Source organism: Manihot esculenta, chromosome 9 (genome assembly GCF_001659605.2).
Source record: "Manihot esculenta cultivar AM560-2 chromosome 9, M.esculenta_v8, whole genome shotgun sequence".
NCBI classification, from domain to species: Eukaryota; Viridiplantae; Streptophyta; class Magnoliopsida; order Malpighiales; family Euphorbiaceae; genus Manihot; species Manihot esculenta.
The window spans coordinates 32665455-32684408 of record NC_035169.2 but is presented as its reverse complement, the minus strand read 5'-3'; the positions used below and the strand labels follow the sequence as shown (position 1 = coordinate 32684408).

The following is an 18954-nucleotide window of genomic DNA, read 5'->3' as shown; positions in this document are numbered from 1 at the left end:
AATGATGTATTTATATATAAAATAAATATATGGAGAAAAATAATTAAATTAATATTGTTTAATTATTTTGCACTCACATATTTAGTTCGGTATTAGATATATGAGAAGTACCATTCTACCCTCCCAATCCCTAATTTTTATTTAAAAAAAAATATCTAAGTAAATAAACTATATAACTTATCAATCTCATCTAGTCAGTATGACATTACCATTTGATATCATATCCTTCAGGTATCTTTTTTAAAGTCTTCTTCTGGAACACTAACAATCCCATATAAAAACCACATTCCTTATAACTCTCATAATTGATTTTGGATCTAAAAGGAGATATGTAAAATTATACTATCAAACTAAATTTAAAAAGGTTAATGGAATTAATTACATTTTCAAAATTAAAAAATTAGACCCAGGTTAGCTCAAACATAAATATAAAATTCCAAAACACTCTAAATAGGATAAAAAAGTTAAAAGAATTTTATTTTTATTAAGTCATAAAAAATCTCTCGTTGTTATGTATTTAACAGTAAGTGATTTATTATTTTATTTATCATTTTTATACGATTAAAGTGAGTTAAAAGAATTAGGTCAATTGATTTAAAAATCTCAATATTCGTATATTTATATTTTATTTCAAATATTTTAATTGGCTCAATTTTTATATTTTAGTATAATTTTAATTGATATTTAAATTTTTAAATTTAATAGTCTATATAATAATTTAATGGTCTAATTGATGCTAGATATATTATTATTATTTTTATATAAATTAATGAAAAAGCTCAATATTTATATTATTTTATATTTAAATTTAAATATTTAAATTTTAATTTAATTGGTTAATATTTATATTTAGATGTAATTTTAATTAATTTTTAAAAATTAAAATATAAGAGTTTAAATAAAATATTAAATATAATATTTTATTATTTTTTAAATATAAATTAATTCCATATATTTTAATTTAATTTGTCAATATTTATATTTAGATATAATTTTAATTAATTTTTAAAAATTAAAATATAAAAATTAAATACAATATTAAATAAAATATTTTATTATTTTTTAAATATAAATTAATTTTATATATGAAAATAATATTAATTCATAATTAATTATAATAAATAATATATTTAATTTTAAAAATAACAATAATTTAACTGTTAAATATACTGTTGATTAAATAAATTTTATTTTGTATTAATAATTATAAAAATTTATAATAAATATATTATTTTTAATTATTATATATATATAATTATTTTAAATTAAATAATTTATTTATTATAAAATATTTGTAATTATTATTATAAAATAAAATTTAAAAAGTATATTTAATTAGATTGTTTGTCTTTAATTTTAATTTTAAAATTATTGAAAATTATATTTAAATATAAATATTGAATTAATTTATTTAAAATTTAAATATTTAAATTAAAATGAAAATAAAATAAATGTTAGATCTTTTTTAATTAATTAATAAAGTAAAAAATAATTATAATAATAAACAATTAAATTGCAGCTTGTTTTTCAAAGAATTAAATTGTCACATATGAAACTTAAAAATTTATAGATCATTAAAATTATATTAAAATATAAAAATTAAATTAATTAAATTAAAATATAAATATGTACAAGTTGAGCCTTTTTAATCAATTGAATAAAAAATTAATATAAATTCACCGCGGTATTCTCTTCCTCCCTCGCCTCACACCACCTCACCAAATTGAACCGGACCGCTCCTTCCCTCGCTCTATATTAGCGCCTTAAAATCTTTCACTTCCTAAAATTAAAAACCCTACGGCATTAAAACCCTGTTAATTTATTTAATTTTTTAATTGAAGTCTACTCTATTCCAAAACTTCCAAATGTCAAATCTTCTGTCCCTCCCTCCCTCTGCTTATATTTCAAGCAGTCTCTCTGTCTCATAACGTAACATAATATAATATTTATATTTTTCGCCTTTTCCTGCTCGCTTTCTCTAAGCTCTCTGTATAGTCGTCCATGATAACATATTAACCATCACTTCCCCCGCTCTCTCTATCTCTAGAATTTTCGATTTCTTTATTTTTCTCTCTCTTTTAGGGTTTGGTTTTGTTGCTGTTACAGTGTTAGGGTTTTCTAAAGCTTCAGTGTCTCTGTTTTTTTCGTTTTAATGGCGTCTTTGGCTATGGCTGCTGAGAAACTTAGAGATTTAAGCCAGCCGATTGATGTTCCTTTACTCGATGCCACTGTTGCTGCGTTTTATGGCACCGGATCTAAGGAAGAGGTGAGGTTTGCTTTCTTTGTTTCTTCCTGCTTGGTTCCTGTGAAAGTGAGCAACTCAATGGCGGAAAATTGAACTTTTCAGTCTTTTTACGGGGTTTGCAAATGCTTGAGCAGTCTCTTTCCAGTTCTGCTTGAGGGTCAATTCGTTGACTGTGATGTAAAAGTCCGGCTTCTTAATCTTAGGGTTTTTGAAATGCATGAAGATTTGCATTTGTTTCCATTTGCGCGTTGCTCTCTCTCTCTCTCTCCCCCTCCCCCCCCCCCCCCCCTTCTTTTCTTTCAACCGGTGTTGTTTGGCTGCTGACAAAGTGGGAATGGTTTCAGAAAATGGTTTTTGGGTTTAAAGGGCTTGAAATTTTGGTGAAGGCTTTAATTTTCTTTTTATCTTCTTATGCTCTATTTGTTACCCTTGGAAGTGCGAGGAATGCTGTGAAAATTAAATTGCTCAACCCTAGGTTTTCCAAAGCAACTTTGTTGATGCATTGTCGGAGTATTACTGAGACATTTTCTGCGATGCCTTTTCTAATTAGAAATCAGTGAACAGTTGTTATTGCCTTAGGTGTGAGCTTGGCGCTTGCTCCACTCTGATTTTGCATCATGCTTTTGCTGTAATTCAGTGTCACTCCGAACCAGAAATTTTGGTTTCTGCTTATCAAACTAAATAGTTGTGCTGATTTCGTTCTGAGATTCTTAATTATTCCAGTTCTGCTTTGCTGTTGAACATCTTCAATTTAGAGCTATTTTTTACTGAAGGCTTAATTTAATTGTCATTGTCATGGGAATTTTGAGCTTTTGGATTCTCGGCGTGTTTTTATGATAACGTGGTTGCTGGATCAATTGTTAGTCTAGATTGTGGCATGTGCATTGAATTTGTTTCATCACGTGGTTAATTTTTCTCCCTATTTTTTGTTTTAATTTTTACCCTTGTGGTGATAGAGGGCTGCTGCAGACAGGATATTGCAGAATTTACAAAGCAATCCAGATATGTGGCTCCAAGTTGTCCACATTTTACAAAATACAAAGAACCTGAACACCAAATTCTTTGCTTTGCAGGTTAGTTGCAGTATGCTGTTGCATTATAATTGAACTATAGGTCATTTGATAAAAGTGTTGTAGTTAAATGCTGACTTCATAATTATGTACTAATTTTATAAGTTTAATGCTCCCTGGTGATGAGGTATCTATTGGAAACCATGAATTAGTTGTTGAGGATTTTGTGGTTTGGTGTTTTAGATAATTTATTATCACTTGAGTTATTACTGACTTTGTTGCAAGCATATCTTTTGAGGGTTCTAACTTCTAATTGATGCTTCTGTAAGCTGTAAAAAGTGTGTGGGCAATCAAGATTTTGTATGGTGCAGCTAGAAAACATGAATGTCTTTTAGTGTAAGCTATTGGTATGAATCTGGAAGTCTCAAGTCTGTAGATGCAGCATGAGGTCAAAAGGCCCACAGTGCACTACACCCTCTAGTTTACTCTGCCTTTGGCTTATGGCTTTTGGACATATATCCAGGCAGGCCTTGCTGGTCTTATTGAATATAATGGAGCCTTTATAAGGGCTTTGGAAGGCATCAAATTCCTGCCAGGGGTTGGATGGATTTGGAAGTACCTAATTTAGTCTGTGAAGGGAGCATGTATACCTTTGCAAGTACCAAACAACAATTGCCTAGAAGCTGACATATGTATGGTCTACTCTAACTTGAAATAGAAGTGGAGGTTTGGGCAAAGAAAAAAACATAGTTAATTTTATCAAATGAATGAAACCCAAATATAATTGTGCTTAAAGATTTTGGAGGCCCAAATCAAGGTGTTATCCAGGCTATCCAGTTAGTACTCAAGTCAATGAGTGGAGCCTATTTCTTTTATTCTTGTGTGACTATAGTAGAGGTCTGAATGCATATTCCTTCTATTCTTACTTTCCACTTCATTAAGAAAAAAAAAACACATTTCACTGGAATGGTGAACTCTGCCAATATATTGCAGTGATACAGTATAAAAAATATTGCAGTGTAAAGAATTTGCAGGCAAACTAATCCTTATTGTCTGCAGGTCCTTGAAGGTGTTATAAAGTATAGATGGAATGCCTTGCCTGTTGAGCAACGGGATGGAATGAAGAATTATATTTCTGAAGTCATTGTACAGGTATTTATTTGGAAAGATTGTGATTGAAAGAAGCATGATTTTTTTTTCCCTCTTATATTTCTGCTAATTTCCTGTTATTGACATTTCTTTTCATTTGCACTATCTTGTATAGCTATCCAGCAATGAGGCTTCTTTTCGATTGGAAAGGCTATATGTCAACAAGCTCAATGTAATTTTGGTTCAGGTATGACTTGGTTGCCTCACTAACAGAAGAATTAGCAAGGGAACTAATCTTTATTGCTTGGAGACTTCTAGTTAGAAGTTTTTGCAATAAGATTTATCACAACTGAAAAAAGATGCTGTGATCAACTCTTGTAACCTGTATGTTCTTTTTTGCAAACTGGTTTTATCCGAGACATGTTCTGCTGTTCTTTGTTGTCTGATTCTGTGCACGTTCCTGCAAATTAATGGGTCTCTTAATACATTTCTCAATAAATTTTTTATTTTATTTTATCTTATTTTTCGTATCTGAATTTGAGTTATAGCTAGATTGTATTTACAGACTTACAGTTATTGTTGCTCTGATCAAACAGATATTGAAACATGAGTGGCCAGCTAGATGGAGAAGCTTTGTTCCTGATCTTGTTGCTGCTGCAAAAACTAGTGAAACGATTTGTGAGAATTGCATGTTTATATTGAAAGTAAGTCTGTTGTTTATCATCTTTCTTAAGCATACTTGTTTTGTTATGCATGAGTAACGTAAGCTGTTTATGCCAGCTTCTAAGTGAAGAAGTTTTTGATTTCTCTCGTGGGGAAATGACTCAACAGAAGATCAAAGAGCTTAAACAATCACTTAACAGGTATTTGTGTTAGGCTGTTGTTTCCTTAACTCTCTGTGCAGGTCTCATGTACTTTTGAAGAGTTGCAAATTGAGAGATGGGTTTCTGTGTTTCTCTGAGGGGTCGGACATGTTTAACTCATTCTATTGTTTTTAGTACTGCTCTCAAAGAAGTGGAATTAACTGTTAGTTGCATATATTCCATGACATAAGGTGTCCCTTGAACCAAATACCAATCTGGCAGCTCTTCCTATGACCAAGCAACATCTTCATTTTTGCTTGTTGTAAATTTTTCATATTTTTTTTTTAATTTAAGCTGAACAAAGTGGGAGCTGTGTGTTTTTTTTTTTCTTTTTACCTTTTATCATTTCAAGATGCTTCATTTATGTATCATCAGCATCTTCTCCTTATTATATTTTGTGCTTGTGTATTGTTTTTGATAAAGATGGTGTTTGGGTGTCTGCAGTGAATTTCAACTCATCCATGAGTTATGCTTATATGTACTATCAGCCTCTCAAAGAACTGAGCTTATTCGGGCAACATTGTCTACCTTGCATGCATTTCTTTCCTGGATTCCATTAGGCTATATTTTTGAATCTCCTCTGGTATGTATATTTCTTGCATAAATTGTTAGATAGAAGGAAGACATTAGCTGTTGTCTTGATAGTTCTCTTCATATATGCTTAAATCTCAAACATTTTCTGTCATTGATACAGCTGGAAACACTCCTGAAGTTTTTCCCTGTGCCATCATATCGAAATCTTACCCTCCAGTGTTTGACAGAGGTACACTGCACCATTTCAGAGGATCATATAATTTCTTTGTTATAAAACTGTAATGTGCTGTTATTGTTTTTTGATCTGATGTTACAGGTTGCAGCTCTGAATTTTGGAGACTTCTACAATGTGCAGTATGTTAAGATGTATAATTTCTTCATGGTCCAATTACAGGTGGGTGGGGCATTTAAATTCAGAAATAGAATTCATCTTTCTGCATTTAAAATGTAATTGTGAGTTTTCTATTGACATCTGGGTATTGCTCTTTTTGATATCTTCTTGTTATTGAATTCTGTTGAATATTTTTCAGACCATTCTTCCTCCAACAACAAACATTCCAGAAGCTTATTCTCACGGTTCTAGCGAGGAACAGGTCAGTATTTCACTATGGGCTTCTTCTTCCAAACCCTTTAAGGCTCAACACTATATATTTCAGATTTTAACTGTCTTTGTTGTTCATTGCTTCTTCAGGCATTTATTCAGAATTTGGCATTGTTTTTCTCTTCATTTTACAAGGCAAGTTTCTCTTCTGATTTGGTTAATTCTTTTAATACAAAATTGGAAGGCATAAGCGGAGAAACAATGATGCAGCATGTTGAACCTTCTTTGCATGTGGGTTGTTTTACCACACATTATTCGGTAGTTTTATTTTCTACAATGAATTTTCTTATTCTGTGTCCAAGTAAAATTGACTGTTGACTGGGTGAGGAAGAGAGATTGCATCAAAGGAAAAAAGGATGAGTTAGTAATGGCAGTAGGGAATAATACGATATTAGAAATATTCTAATTTTTAACTTATCTAGGAGAAATGGCCCTGTATAAAGCTGTATCGACTATCAAGGGGAAAAAATGAATGTAGCCTTCTCCTATGTGGCCTAGGTTTGACATTTTCTCAAATTGAGTTCAGATTGGCACTCAATGTCTATGGCATTAAAGAAAATGATGATAAAATCTCATTTAGCTTTTATGATTTATTCTTGTTTCTAATTCTGGCTTTGTTGGTAGTTAATTATTACTGCTCTATAAGAAAACATGCTCTATGGGTTTGTAATCAAGGGCATGCCCCGAGGCAGCTCTGTTGTGTTACCAAAGTGCTGTATCTGCAATTGCCAGTTTAAATACTTGCCGGGAGTTTTTTATTTTAATTCTGTGAACTGGTCTAATGATGCATCAACACACTGGAATAATGCTCAAGTCATACCTGCATTTTTGCTTATTGCTTGGTACATACTGGGCATATTTTTCAAATGTTGATTTCAGATTTGTGGTCATAAAAATGCTAAACTATTCATATGGTAGAATGTGCTTGTGGGTGAATTTTATGAGATATTCATAACTTGCTCTGAATGGGAAATGCCTGCCTTGTACTGTATGGGAGATGTGTGCCTTGATATGAGCTTCAAGTCTAAGAATATGAGATTGCTGCCTTGAATAATACTTCTTTACATATTGAATTGATATGGCTGTGACAGCGTTTGCGGCTTTGCCCTTTTATGCATGTGTATACTATAATGTATAGACAGGCTTTTCCTGCATATGCTCCTCCTTTGCGACAAATTGCATCCTTGTCAACCATGGTTATTTGAAATTTTGCATTGTTGTGAATTTTCAAAATTATTGCATCTGGTGAAACATGTTGGTCAATGTATTTCATGAATGTTCATTTCTTACCAGGTGCCTTATGTTTAGGCCTCTACAATGTATTAGCGCCTGAATTTAACCAGTTAGCCTGTTGAAAAGCATTAGCACCTGAATTCAACCTCTTAGCCTGTTGAAAAGGCATTGATGATAATTGCTTATTTGTTGCAGTTTCACATTCGAGTGCTGGAGGCTTCACCAGAGAACATATCTGCATTGTTGGCAGGTCTTGAATATCTTATTAATATCTCATATGTTGATGACACAGAGGTTTTTAAGGTAAAGTGTTCTCTCCTGAAATTGCCCATCCTACTCTCTCCCTGTCTTGAATTAAATTTCTCCTCCTTTTTGTGTGACTTGATTCCTCGCTGCCTTGCTGCCTCCAATTATACGCAGGTTTGCTTGGACTATTGGAACTCATTGGTTTTGGAGCTCTTTGAGGCGCATCATAATTTGGATAATCCTGCTGTAACTGCAAACGTAATGGGATTGCAGGTAAGGCATGTCTTTTGTTGTCGTATAATGGCTTTTAGGTGAGCTTTTACCAGTGAGGAGCCAATGTTTTTCTTCAGCGGGGCACATATTGCATGTACATACACAGACACAGTGCACACGTACATCTGCATATATGCACATGTATTCTAATTTTTCGCCACATTTAAGGGCAGGACATAAAATTATAAAATACATATATATTAATTCATATATAATGAAATGTCAGCTCATGCTATATATAGATAGATAGATAGATAGAGAGAGAGAGAGAGAGAGAGAGAGAGAGAGAGAGAGAGAGAGATCACTTTCTTTTGAATTTATGATTAATCAAAATCATTTGTAGAACCAATATATATTGAATCCATTTTATTAGTTTGATGGTAACTTTATCAAATCAATGAATTCAATTTTGTGGGAAAATTATTAAGTCATTCTCTAAGTTCTAAAATTGTATATTTATAATATGTTTAAGCTTTTCACTATACTTTCAAAATCCTATGCATTGAGAGAAAAATATGAAATGCAAGTTATTAAAGAAAGTTAGAAAAATGAGGTTTGTACATTTACTTTTATTTAAAGTAGAATATGTTTTTCCAAATCTGATATATATGCATAATAAGAATTAGGAGAATATGTATATTTACTATTAACTCCAATTGTTTCTGAAAAAATATATGTTAAAATTACAATTAAAAGCCTTTTTTGGTGAAATTTTGTCTAAATTGGCGGGGAGACCATAGTTTAACAGATTCAATGGACCCTCCAAGTTCTACTATCCGTTTACTCCATTCACTTTGCTAGCAGATGCAACCCAGGTCACCAAAATTCAAAATCTCAAATTACAGGAAAAAGGGGACAGGAATTTATGGAGGATATGGAAGAGTAGATAGAAGCAGCTGAGGAGAAAAAGAAGATTCAATGCTAACCATTGCAAAAGCTATTTCTTCGTCCTTGAGGACCCTTCTGCTCACTTCAGTGATTATACATTCTTGTACTGATGTTTGTGGAACCTTGTCGTCTTTTTACCTGTAGTATGCCATCAATCAGGACCTCTAAAAAAAAGAAATAGAAAAGGGAAGTGTAAAATAACTTCTGTAAGTCTATGCTTAGGTGGTTTGGAACATGGTGTGAAGGAAGAAGTGGTTTGACTCCAGGGGACAAAAAGCAGCATCTTTCCATCATTATCTCTTTGGCTCATTTTTTTGGTTACATATTCTTTAACTCTTAAAATCTAATGTGGTACTGTAAAAAAATCTGCTGGTCTGTGAAATTCTGACATGCCTAACTTAAAATCAGAAAAAGAGGTTAAGGCAGGGTGGAGTATTGCCACCAAATGACCTCACTCCAATGGATTAAGGTAGTAACTAGAAGTAAAATACTAATGACCTGGTACAAAATAATCAGAAATAAATGTAGTGAGTGAGATAGAAAGAGCGGGAGCTAGTGAAGGTTTTTGAGGATGGGAAGAAGTGATGGATCTCTTATGGTGCAGGGATGATAAGGGTGCATGAACACCTACAAGATGAATCGATAAGTCTTTATGACTAAAAATATAAGAGATGTAGTGTTGGAATTTGATAGCAGATTGTGGATTAAGGAGCCAGCCCCCCTCGTGAGTCTGTCCCTTTTATTTATACTTGTTTGGAGATATGGTTTTGGTAGTGTAGATGTAATCATGGAGAGATCAGGTGGTTAATGGTGTTGAAGTTAGTGGATAAGTACCTCTGGGGGTGTTTGAGAGATGTCATATATCTGGATATCTTCTTGTAGATTTTTGGCACATGCTTCATTTACTGTAGAATATTATGCTGTCACGATTGTGGTCAACATACTTTTGATCTTTCACCTTGGTAAGGAGTTGGACTTTGTAGTCAAGTCACCTTTTTGGCATTGACTTGGTGTAGGTTTTGATGAGCTTTCCATTCATATTTTCAGTGCCTCTAGTAGATTGGTGACTGAAGACGTGTCAACATCTTGAAGGATGACTTATTTTGGACTGTATCATTTATTCAAAGTAGATTACATTAGATCTGTTGGATCCCTATCCTTTCTTGTGGAACTCTCAAGGTGGACGTTGATGTCCTTTGGGGCAGCTTGCAGTGTCACTTATCATCATCTTGCAGGGTATATACACTTGGTTCATACCATAATGGGTATGGAAATAAGGCTATGTTAAATCAATTCATACAGCCCAAAAACTATATGCCTAATTGGATTTTGCAGCTTATATTGTTATATTCAGTTAAAATCCCAATGTGTATAAACATTACCATGTTCTTAAAATTTTGATAAAAAATAAAATCATATTAGAAAATAATAGATTTTTTGGATCTTTCCCTTTATTAATATTAATCTTGCAAAATGTGCAAGTTGTAAAAAATTATAAGTGAATGAAAATTATCATTTACTTTGTTGTTTTATTTTGGGGGTTATACTAATTATCTTAAATTCACATACCATAAATTTAATTGATGTGTTACGTGTACTGTGTTTGAAATTAGTGCATCAGCTATCAAGTACGCCTATCACCTAGCTGTCTACCTACCCTCTGTGCACCCTATATCTAATTGTAGCATATCCCTCTTCCATGACATACCTGTGGGCAAGACCAGTGTATAACTTGATCTACACCACAACATATACAACATTAGTAGAAGAATACTCGTAGAAGAGCACTCCCCCATAGAAGATTTGGGAGTCCCCCCTCCACTCTTTCACCATAACCTTCTACTTACTAAACCGTGTTTTCCTAATATTCCCATATTTATGCATTCAAGTGATGTACAATATAATAGAATTAAGTTTTTGTTTTGAATTTCTGATTTCTTTGTAGTTCTTGCCTGCTATTTATTGAGGTTACTTATCTCCGGCTTTGTCTGTGTACTGAAACAGATGCCTTCGCTTCATGGTATGATTGATGGCATAGGGTCACAAATTTTGCAGCGGAGGCAGCTTTATGCTAATCCTATGTCAAAGTTGAGAATGCTCATGGTTTGCCGTATGGCTAAACCTGAAGAGGTTCTCATAGTTGAGGATGAGAATGGCAACATTGTTCGGGAGACTATGAAGGACAATGATGTTCTTGTTCAATACAAGGTAGTTATCCTTCACGTCTCATATGTGAATACAATCTATTGTAGAACTTGAATATGGACGTGAACCTTTTCTAAATGTAAGTTGGCTTCAATGTTTTTTTCCCTGTTCAGTGGATTCTGAATCTTATTTGATTGTCAAGCAAGGAAATATTGTTAACTGGCAAGCGAAGTCTTAACATAGTTTAGGAATGTGATTTCTCTTATTCACATGCTTTGGAGAAATGGGTTATGTGCATCCACATTTTTATTTTATCTTACACTGAGGCCAGGCTAACCAAGTCCATTCACTGGATGTGGTTATATTCACTTTCGAAAATATGAAGTTAGAAATATGATGCTTTAGCATTTTATATGTTGGGATTAATTTTCTTGTTATGAGCTGTTGGACATCTAACATTTTGTGTTACTATGCCTAATAAAAATTTAATTGTGCAGATCATGAGAGAAACCTTGATCTACTTGTCTCATCTTGATCACGAGGACACTGAAAAGCAGGTACGGGTGTGCGTCATACTTGGCTATTATGTGATTTCTTTACAGGCACATATAATGATCGTCTTCTATGGATTTTATTTAACTGTTTTCATGAATATGAATGCCAACAACCGGAGAACCCTTTATTTTATTTTATTTTATTTTATTTTATTTTTAACACAGATGCTGAAGAAATTAAGTAAACAATTGAGTGGTGAGGATTGGAGTTGGAACAATCTAAACACTCTATGTTGGGCTATAGGATCTATTTCTGGTTCTATGATGGAAGAACAGGTATCTGGTCTATAATTTTCTCTCTTTTTTTTTCTAATTACACTTCTTGGTGATGGGTTGATATCTCTTTAAACTTAATTGTGAATGCTTAGAAATATCTTGAGGAACATAATGCTTTAACTAATAAATCTGATTTGTATTTTGACAATTAAATACTTATGCATGATGTGCTATTTGCTATAGTTGTCATTTATTGTCTATGATGTACGCTTGATGTGTTTCACTTGGTTTGTTGGCAGGAAAACCGATTCCTTGTGATGGTCATTCGTGATTTATTAAATTTGTGTGAAATCACAAAGGGAAAAGATAACAAAGCTGTAATTGCTAGTAACATCATGTAAGATTTCATGATCATTAAAGGTTTCTGTAGTGTTTTCCATTTAACTCTTTATTATATGTATTTTGGTGGGGAAACATGCTCTACTATTAAATTACATTGAATTTCCAATATCAGTAACCTCATTGTGGAGAACAAGGTTTTGGTGTTATTTATCTTTGCTATTTCTGTCTGCAGGTATGTTGTTGGGCAGTATCCGCGATTTCTTAGAGCCCATTGGAAGTTTTTAAAAACTGTTGTCAATAAGTTGTTTGAGTTCATGCATGAAACACATCCTGGAGTTCAGGTTATTTTTGCCTTTGTGTCCTCCACATTGCTACATGTAAATGCTGCATGCTGGAGATTTTATTTCTTATATGATTTACTGGCTGTAATCTTGCCAAGCTGACCTAGTTTGTTGGCAAGCCTGTGTTCAGCTCAAATATTTGTTTTGAGCCATTGAGCTCAATCTTAAAGCTTCAAGTTTTGAATCTCACAAGAAGTTTCAGGCTGATATTTTGCAAGCTTGGGACTAGCCCATTTTACATTTCCCCTATCCTCTTGCATAATCTCTTCATTGCTGTCCTCTCATATAGTGATTTGCTAGATTGATTGGGTCTTGTTTTTTTGGATAAGCTGTGATAGCCATTTATGACTTGCACATTAATGTGCTACAGGATATGGCCTGCGACACGTTCTTGAAAATTGTCCAGAAATGCAAACGGAAATTTGTCATCGTCCAGGTAAATCTGTTTTGCCTTGAATACTCCTTTCATGTGAAAAAAATTGGACATAGTTCTTCCATTGGATTTAATCAACAAAAAGAGGCAGCTGAGGATTTACTCAACTTCTTGTCAGGTTGGAGAAAGTGAACCATTTGTGTCTGAACTTCTGTCAGGCCTACCAGCAACTGTTACTGATCTTGAGCCTCATCAGATCCATACATTTTATGAATCTGTATATTTCATGCCATGATAAGAAAACTTTGGCGCCCCACCTCTGTGTTGTAACTATGTGACATTTACATTTACTTTCCATATTCAGGTAGGGCATATGATTCAAGCTGAACCTGATCCACAGAAGAGAGATGAATACCTGCAGAGATTGATGGATCTTCCGAACCAAGTTTGTCTTCATCACAACTAATTTTTAACTGGCTCCTCTCTCTATATATATATGTATCTCTATCTCTCTCGTTCTAGGCTTCTTTGAATGTTGAGAAAGTTTTTAGTGCTGCACCTTGGGGTTTATGATCCAAGCACTTCTGCAGAAATGGGCTGAAATCATTGGGCAGGCACGCCAGAGTGTTGATTTTCTGAAAGATCAAGAAGTGATCAGGGCAGTTCTCAACATATTGCAAGTATGACCCTCCATTCAAAATTTGACTTCCTATTATCTATCGAGGCATTTTGCTAACAGAGAATTTCAGTTGGTTGCTCTTGTGACAAGGATTAAATGATACATATTCAGTTGTCATGAAATTGTGTGGTGTTATATCAGTAATTCATCTTACATAATATAATTGGTTACTCACCTCTCTTGCTGTGCTTTTTTTCTTGTACAACTCTTATTTCTATAATGTCATTCAACTAAAGTTTTGAATCCTTTACCGTGGTATGATGTTATGGCAGTAAACTTGCAATTCTTGCGGCTGGAATGTTTTGTGTTGGTCTTGTCATTTATTCAAACTATTGTTGCCTTGCAGACAAATACAAGTGTTGCTAGTTCTCTTGGAACATATTTCTTGTCCCAAATCTCTTTGATCTTTCTGGACATGCTTAATGTGTATAGGTATGCTATTTTAAGTTATTATTAAGACTTCCTCTGAGATTTATGGAAAATTCTAACATATTGTTAACTAATTCATGTTGATCATGTTTCAATTGTTTGACAGAATGTACAGTGAGCTTATATCAAGTAGCATTGCTGAAGGAGGGCCTTATGCATCTAAAACATCCTATGTGAAGCTTTTACGGTCTGTTAACTATTTGGATTTTTTTCTTTTCCTTTTTTCTTTTGGTGAATCTCCCAAAAAATGTTGTTGTATCTAATGTGCTTTCGTATGTAGATCGGTTAAGAGAGAGACACTTAAACTCATTGAGGCCTTTTTGGACAAGGCTGAAGACCAGCCGCAGATTGGCAAGCAATTTGTGCCCCCAATGATGGATCCTGTTCTCGGTGACTATGCAAGGAATTTGCCTGATGCAAGAGAATCAGAAGTTCTTTCACTTTTTGCAACAATTATAAACAAGTATGTTAAAATACATTGCGTGTATGTTTATATATGTGGGTGGATGAGAATACATTTTCTGCCTTTCAATTTGTAGTGCATGCATTGGTAAGAGAATAAGTGGGTATTTCTTGAAATACATTCAAATGTAAATACTTACAATGTGGAGCCCAATAGGTTTCAATTTCCTATCTGCTATTTGCTTTTTAATCTTGTGGATTTTTTTTCTAGGCTATGTGACTGGGATAAGCTTTGGATTTTTCTTGTTGTAAAATTACAATATGTTAATTCAGGGTTAGCTGATGACCACGTAAGGGGGAGAAAACTTGCTGTTATGAACTTCCATATTATCTTGAATGTATGCTCCCCTTAGGTGTCATATTCAGTTATGCTATAAGTTCTTAATTTTGTAATTTGCTTCAAACTGGGAGGGCAGCTAGCTTTGTAAATATGTATAATGGCTGGTTCTCTGCCTTACAAATGGTACATCTTTTTTTAAAAAAAAAAATTTCTTTCCTTGTATTCCATTTCTCTTAAGGTACAAATCTGCAATGATAGATGATGTGCCCCGGATATTTGAAGCAGTTTTCCAGTGCACACTTGAGGTGAGGCTGAATGGTTTTTAATTTTGGTTCACATCTAGTTTGATATTCTTTTAAAAGTATTTTGTTGGTCATGAGTCTTAGCTTGACATTAGCAACAACTATCAACTTTATGTACTCATTGATTTATGAGAATGAATTGTGCAATAATCAGAAGTGATAAAAAAGGTTATTGTTAGAACAATGACATTAGCAAAATGTATCATTTGTACATGGTTTATACAAAATGAGAACTGATGTTTTTTTCCTGCATTTGAATACCTGTTCATAAGTGCCCTAAATTGATGTTATTTTTTATTCATGATTTATTTCTTCAGTGTAGTTGAAAGGATGATGTATGTCATACTGGAAGGTCAGGTTAGGTTAATTTGCAATCTTATAACTGGATGTGGCATTGTGGCATGATATTTGCTGCAAGGATCCAGGTTTCCATGTCTATATTGATTTGCAAATTTGAAAGCTAGTTCTGCGTGAGGTGTTGATGCATAGCCAAAGCAATGCCAGTCAGTATCTAAATGATTTAAACAAATTCAGCTAATGGACTAAAGGAGGTTACCTGAAAAATATGAGATGTTGGTTTTGGTATCTTCCTATTTTTGTTTGATGGCTAATAACTTAATGTAATATTAAAATGCCTGAGCTCTATCGGTAATTATATTCAGTGTGCGTTTCTCTCCAAGTCCAGCGACTGAATTCACTATCTGAATGACTTGAACAACGGCAGCTAACGTACTAAAATAGGTCTCTTGAAAAATAAGAGATGATGGTTCTTATATCTTCCTTTTCTCTTTGGTGGTTAATAACTTAATATAATGCCTGTGCTCAATCTTACAGTAAGTGCACCATTTACTCTAAAGTCCTAATGTCTTACTAGACAAAACTCATTGGTGCACTTGTATTTCTGATGCCATACACTTCATATCATTCAAGATTAGTACAGGTTGATTGGAAATGTCATAAATGTCATTGCTAACTAATTTTTGAGGGAATGAGATCTATGTTGAACTTTCAACATAACTTGTTTGGCTGACATGTTCAGTTATTACGTGATGCAGATGATAACTAAAAACTTTGAAGATTACCCTGAGCATCGCCTCAAGTTCTTTTCATTACTGCGGGCCATTGCAACACATTGTTTTCCTGCTTTGATTCTGTTGTCGAGTCAGGTTTGTGTTTGGATTTATTTCATTCATTACGATGAGGCATCTCACATTAACACATCATTTTAAATTAATTTATTCATTTCAGGCACCAATTGTGTATTACTGTATTTTTTTAAAGCCTTTTTGTATTGGTCTTATCTTGTGTCACATCTGAAATATTCTATTTTCTAAAAAAACTACAGTTCTGAAATGCCCCAGTGAATTGCATTATTTCCTCTGAAACTGAAAGAATGTAATAGGAAAAATTAATAGGGTTGGTCTTAGGGAGCAACAGATCCACTGGAATGCAGTTCCTTGATTAACCTTCATAGGTTTATAAATTATGTGATAGACCTTTTTTTTTTTTAACAAATTCTATTTCCATTTATTCTTTAAAATATTGGAATTTAGCTAGAAATTCCATCTGCTTGTGATCAAATATGTGCGACAAGATATCAAATAACTGATAAAGAATTCTCCAGTTGTCCCACACATTTGTACAGTATAGATTTCAACTTTCCTACTCTAAGGTGCCAGTTTACTTTCTCATATTGCTTGTTGCTTTTTCTTGGGTCAATTTTATTCTTACTATATTTCACATTTTCTCCTACTTTTCCAATCCTCCCTCCCACTGTTGATGTTACAAGTAGCAGTGTACTTAGGCTTCTATTCTTGTGCATCAGCAACTGAAGCTTGTAATGGATTCAATCATATGGGCATGTCGGCATACAGAAAGGAATATTGCTGAAACTGGTCTTAACCTTCAATTGGAGATGCTGAAGAACTTTCAGGTAAGGATTCTTCAATTATTGTCAAAGTTTATGCCATGTTCATTTCTAATCCCTTTTGTAATTTGACAGGCTTCTGAATTCTGTAACCAGTTCTATCGTACGTACTTTCTCACAATTGAGCAGGAAATATTTGCAGTCTTGACAGATACATTTCACAAACCTGGCTTCAAGTTGCATGTCTTAGTGTTACAGCACTTGTTTTGTCTGGTATGTGTCTTGTATGTTCTTACTTGGTTCTGAGGCAGGAACAACTATAAATTGGATGTACTTTTTCAGGTTGAAAGTGGCGCTCTGACCGAGCCATTATGGGATGCTGCAACAGTACCTTATCCATACCCTAACAATGCAATTTTTGTTCGTGAATTCACCATTAAACTTTTGGGGACATCTTTTCCCAACATGACTGCTTCGGAGGTGAAAATTATTTTTTCTTTCCTCACTGTTGCTTTCTTTAACTGATATTAAGACTTTTCAGGTCACTCAATTTGTTAATGGGCTATTTGAGTCAAGAACTGACCTCTCTGTATTTAAGAATCACATCAGAGACTTTCTTGTCCAATCAAAAGAATTTTCAGCTCAGGTGACAGATCATGACAGCTTTTGCTTGTTTCTCCTCTACTCCATTATTGCAAATGCTACAGACATTTATTGTGCAAGAATTAAAATAACAAAAAAATTTCTGATGTCTGTATAATGATAGACGTCAATGCATGAGCATGATGTTAAAGGCACACCCTATGCTTTGCAGGGTGTTTTGGAGAGGCCAATTGGCATTGTGTTGCAGATGAGTTGAACAATTTTTTATACTTCTCTTTTTTTTTTGTCAGGACAACAAAGATCTTTATGCAGAAGAAGCTGCTGCTCAGAGAGAAAGAGAGAGACAGAGAATGCTTTCTATTCCAGGGCTTATTGCTCCTAATGAAATCCAAGATGAGATGTTGGACTCATAGAAGGCTATTTTTAGCGTGGAAGATAATTTGGTGAGATTTTAAACTAGGAGTTGCCATTGCTGTCTTGATTCAAATACTTAGAATGTCAATGGGATTTATAGATGCAGAGCATTCTTTGGACTCCCAGTGTCTGAAATTTTCCTTGGGTGTTGAAGCTGGTAGATAACAAAGTGTGCTTGGGCAAAGAAGGATTGGCAGCTAGCAATAGTGTCTGCATATCCATTTGGCTGAGTGTAGGGTAATTAGGTGCTAATGTAGGAATGGATATATAGGGAGTCATTGTACGGTTTTTGTGGATCCTGCTTGAGCGTTGTATTCGATCATGATGGTTGGGATCAAACTGTTTAAAATGACTCGTTTTGGATTTGATTGATTTTTCATAGGTGTAACCGCATACTAATGCTGGGCGGGTTGTGCAGAAAGTTCAAGTTCCTTTCTACGATGCCGTTTTCTAATGTTGTGGTTAGGGGCATACTTTTTATTTTTCCTCCCATCGTAAAAATGTACCTTGAATGTGTTTTAATATATGAGGTTTTTTTTTCTACCTTTCTGGCCTTTTTAAATATGGCATTATTTAATTGCATTTCCATCAGCATCCTTGGCAACTGGGCTTAGCTGCAACCATATTCGTATATCAGAGCAATACTACTGTAAATCTCGGGTTAATGATAGTATCGTACTTGTGTTGATAATATGGCAATGGGCAACGAAGTTGTATTTATATAGCGCTGTTTTCATTTCTATGGAGATGGGGAGTCTTGTATAATCATTAATCAAGGATTTGAGCAAGATTCTCTGAGTATTACATGCAGGCCTTTATACAAACAAAATATCGAATAATAGACAGAATTGGAGAGGTTTTGATGTGTATTAAAATATAGAAACAAAATAGAGAATAAAAGCAAATCCTGGAAATTCACATGTAATCCACAAACAATAATGCTACATGAGTATTTCCTCACTTCC

General features: G+C 33.8%; 1 protein-coding gene across 4 annotated transcripts; it reads left to right on the top strand.

Annotated features, from left to right (window-relative positions):
* The first annotated feature begins 1855 nt into the window (after positions 1 to 1855).
* LOC110623806 (protein EXPORTIN 1A) lies at positions 1856 to 18532 on the top strand. Of its 4 annotated transcripts, XM_021768836.2 has the most exons (33): positions 1861 to 2266; positions 3202 to 3318; positions 4315 to 4407; positions 4520 to 4591; positions 4941 to 5048; positions 5125 to 5207; positions 5652 to 5790; positions 5902 to 5970; positions 6058 to 6135; positions 6272 to 6334; positions 6433 to 6477; positions 7771 to 7878; positions 7996 to 8094; positions 10987 to 11190; positions 11625 to 11684; positions 11847 to 11957; positions 12197 to 12294; positions 12472 to 12580; positions 12951 to 13016; positions 13132 to 13230; positions 13318 to 13398; positions 13544 to 13633; positions 13979 to 14064; positions 14168 to 14248; positions 14342 to 14524; positions 15042 to 15108; positions 16161 to 16271; positions 16931 to 17038; positions 17108 to 17245; positions 17315 to 17452; positions 17514 to 17618; positions 17866 to 18018; positions 18090 to 18532. In XM_021768836.2, the coding sequence occupies exons 1-32, from the start codon at positions 2153 to 2155 to the stop codon at positions 17986 to 17988; spliced, it is 3246 nt and encodes a 1081-aa protein (XP_021624528.1). In that variant the 5' UTR covers positions 1861 to 2152; the 3' UTR covers positions 17989 to 18018; positions 18090 to 18532. The 4 variants fall into 4 exon arrangements, with proteins under 4 accessions (XP_021624530.1, XP_043815900.1, XP_021624528.1 ...); XM_021768835.2 differs by having other exon boundaries at positions 1862 to 2266; positions 17866 to 18532; XM_043959965.1 differs by lacking the exon at positions 17514 to 17618 and having other exon boundaries at positions 1859 to 2266; positions 17866 to 18532.
* The last annotated feature ends 422 nt before the right edge of the window (positions 18533 to 18954 follow it).